Source organism: Nansenia antarctica, assembly GCF_963989245.1.
Source record: "Nansenia antarctica genome assembly, chromosome: 3".
In the NCBI taxonomy this organism is placed as follows: Eukaryota; Metazoa; Chordata; class Actinopteri; order Argentiniformes; family Microstomatidae; genus Nansenia; species Nansenia antarctica.
The window spans coordinates 73,470,239-73,472,738 of record NC_137688.1 but is presented as its reverse complement, the minus strand read 5'-3'; the positions used below and the strand labels follow the sequence as shown (position 1 = coordinate 73,472,738).

Here is a 2,500-nt window from a genome sequence, read left to right as displayed (position 1 = left end):
TCTCTACTGCTTAATTGCACTTGACTTAATGTTAATAATTAATTATTGTAATATGCCTAATTTCTAAAGCACTTTTGGCTGTGAAGAATTGTACAGAAAGTGCCAAACTAATACCCATAGACCAACAGTATTGTTTTTTATTGATTGATGATTAATGTTACTATTATATCAAAACTTATTTTATGTAAAAACATTTTTATTTCGTTCAGTGATTCAACAGAGCTTAGTTTGATCAGAATTGTCTTTAATTTTAATTACAATTGTTTTATGTATTATTCCTGTTGGTATCTGATTTTAGTGCGCTAGCGCCATCTGGTGGCAGCAGCATGTCATAACAATGTGAATAACCCAACTTGACCCAACTTGAAATGACTGATAGCCTACTGCGTTCATGTTATTTAATAATTTGCTTTTATTTAATTTGTCCGAAGAGTTTCTCTGCTTAATACACATGCATTTACAATCACCTGACGTGTCCTTTAATGAATGCTCATTCACACAAGATGCTCATCTACATACATCTACATACAACTAGCCTAGCGAATACTTAGTCTAGTCAGCTACATACAGATAGCTTAGCAATCACATAGCATAGACAGCTACATACAGCTATCTTAGCAATCACATAGCCTAGTCAGCTACATACAGCTATAGCCTAGTGATTACATAGCGTAGTCATCTACATATGTATCTATAGGCTATATACACAGATATGGTATACACACATATATACACACACAGATAGACACACACATATACACCTAGTTCTGGTTCTGGTGCTAGTGAACCTAGTTCTGGTTCTGGTGCTAGTGAACCTAGTTCTGGTTCTGGTTTTAGTAAACCAATCCTTGTTCTAGTTCTGGTGCTATTGAACCTAGTTCTAGTTCTGGTGCTAGTGAACCTAGTTCTAGTTCTGGTGCTATTGAACCTAGTTCTAGTTCACGTGCTATTGAACCTAGTTCTAGTTCTGGTGCTAGTGAACCTAGTTCTAGTTCTGGTGCTAGTGAACCTAGTTCTAGTTCTAGTTCTAGTTCTGGTGCTAGTGAACCTAGTTCTAGTTCTGGTGCTAGTGAACCTAGTTCTAGTCCTGGTGCTAGTGAACCTAGTCCTAGTTCTAGTCCTGGTGCTAGTGAACCTTATCGTAATCACGATAATCCCGCCCCCTCCCCCAGCCCCTGACGTAAGCGGTTCTTGGTTCTAGACCAGCCAAGCGTCGGTTGGTGCCGCTCTGAAACCAGTTTTTCCTGAAGCCGAGAGCCAGTTGTTTTTCCTGTCGGAACGCCAACAACAACTGGTTCAAGATTAGGCAGCGTCTCTCCGAAACCGGGCCTTCAAACTGCCTTGGTGGAACAGGGGGGTGTTGTTGGATGTTAAGTAAGTAAGTAAGTAAGTAAGTAAGTAAGTCAAATGTATTTATACAGCACCTTTCCCAGACCAAGGGTCACAAGGTGCTTTACATACAAGGAAAAATCACAAATAAAACATAATACAAGATCGAAAAGCCACAGCAGGTTAAAACAGGCAAACAAGTGAAAATAAAAACAAGTAACAGACAACAGGTGTAACATAATTAAGTGAAAATAAAAACAAGTAACAGACAACAGGTGTAACAGCATCAGCAGGACACAGAAAGACAGGTCCTTGGGGCTATCCAAAAGCCTGTCTATACAACACAGTTTTTAACAGTTTTTTAAAAGCCTCGACCCAGACCGCAGATCTAAGATCCGAGGGCAGAGCATTCCAGAGCCTGGGAGCCACGGTTTGGAATGCTCCATCACCCTTGGTCTTCAGTCTGGCACGGGGGACAACCAACACACCCTGGCCAGAGGCTTTTAGGGCGTAAAAGGTGTGTTAGGTGTTGACGAGGACGTCCTGCTTCCTGCTGCAGCAGTGGGCGTGGCAGAGGCCCTGGAGGGCACGCCTGAACGACCTCATCCTGTAGGCGTAGAGCAGTGGGTTGAGGGCGGAGTTAGCGTGCGACAGCAGGATGGCCGCCATGCTGAGCGCCTCGGGCACGGAGCAGCCGGGGCACAGCAGCAGGACGCAGTTGACGCAGTGGATCGGCAGCCAGCAGAGCATGAACAGGAAGAGCACCAGGAACAGAGATGTGGCCTTCCTGATCTCCCGCCGCATACGCAGGGGGCCGCCGCCACCCCCACCCGGCCTGGGCTGGCCTCCTGTGACCCCTGACCCTGACCCTGACCCTGACCCTGGCCCAGACTCCCTCCTGGTCCTGGCCCTGCCCTTCCCCACCCACCCCCGCCTCCCGCCCCCAGCCTCAGGGTGATCAGGGTTAGGGTTGGGCGACTTGGCCAGGCACCAAGCTCTGTCCACCGTCCTGACTCCGCCCCCCCCCCCTGCGCTCCAGCCCTCAGTCCCGCTCACAGAGTCGCCGCCCCCCCCCTCCGTGTCTCCTGTCCCAGAGCCCCCGCCCGGCCCTCCCCCGGCCCCCAGGGGCCCCCTCCCAGCCGCGATGCGTCTCAGCTGCTGGCGCACGGTG

General features: G+C 48.2%; 2 protein-coding genes across 2 annotated transcripts in view; one reads left to right on the top strand and one right to left on the bottom strand.

Annotated features, from left to right (window-relative positions):
• The window catches only part of xdh (xanthine dehydrogenase), a 41,666-nt gene extending 41,200 nt beyond the window's left edge, over positions 1–466 (top strand). Inside the window, exon 36 of the mRNA XM_080526652.1 lies at positions 1–466. This exon is cut by the window's left edge and continues 910 nt beyond it. The gene's annotated coding sequence lies outside the window, so the exon portion shown is untranslated.
• A 1,385-nt stretch (positions 467–1,851) lies between these two features.
• LOC308154385 (adenosine receptor A1-like) overlaps positions 1,852–2,500 on the bottom strand; it is a gene marked incomplete at both ends in the record, with an annotated part of 8,438 nt that continues 7,789 nt past the window's right edge. Inside the window, one exon of the mRNA XM_080527548.1 lies at positions 1,852–2,500. This exon is cut by the window's right edge and continues 114 nt beyond it. Coding sequence (XP_080383674.1) covers positions 1,852–2,500 — 649 coding nt within the window.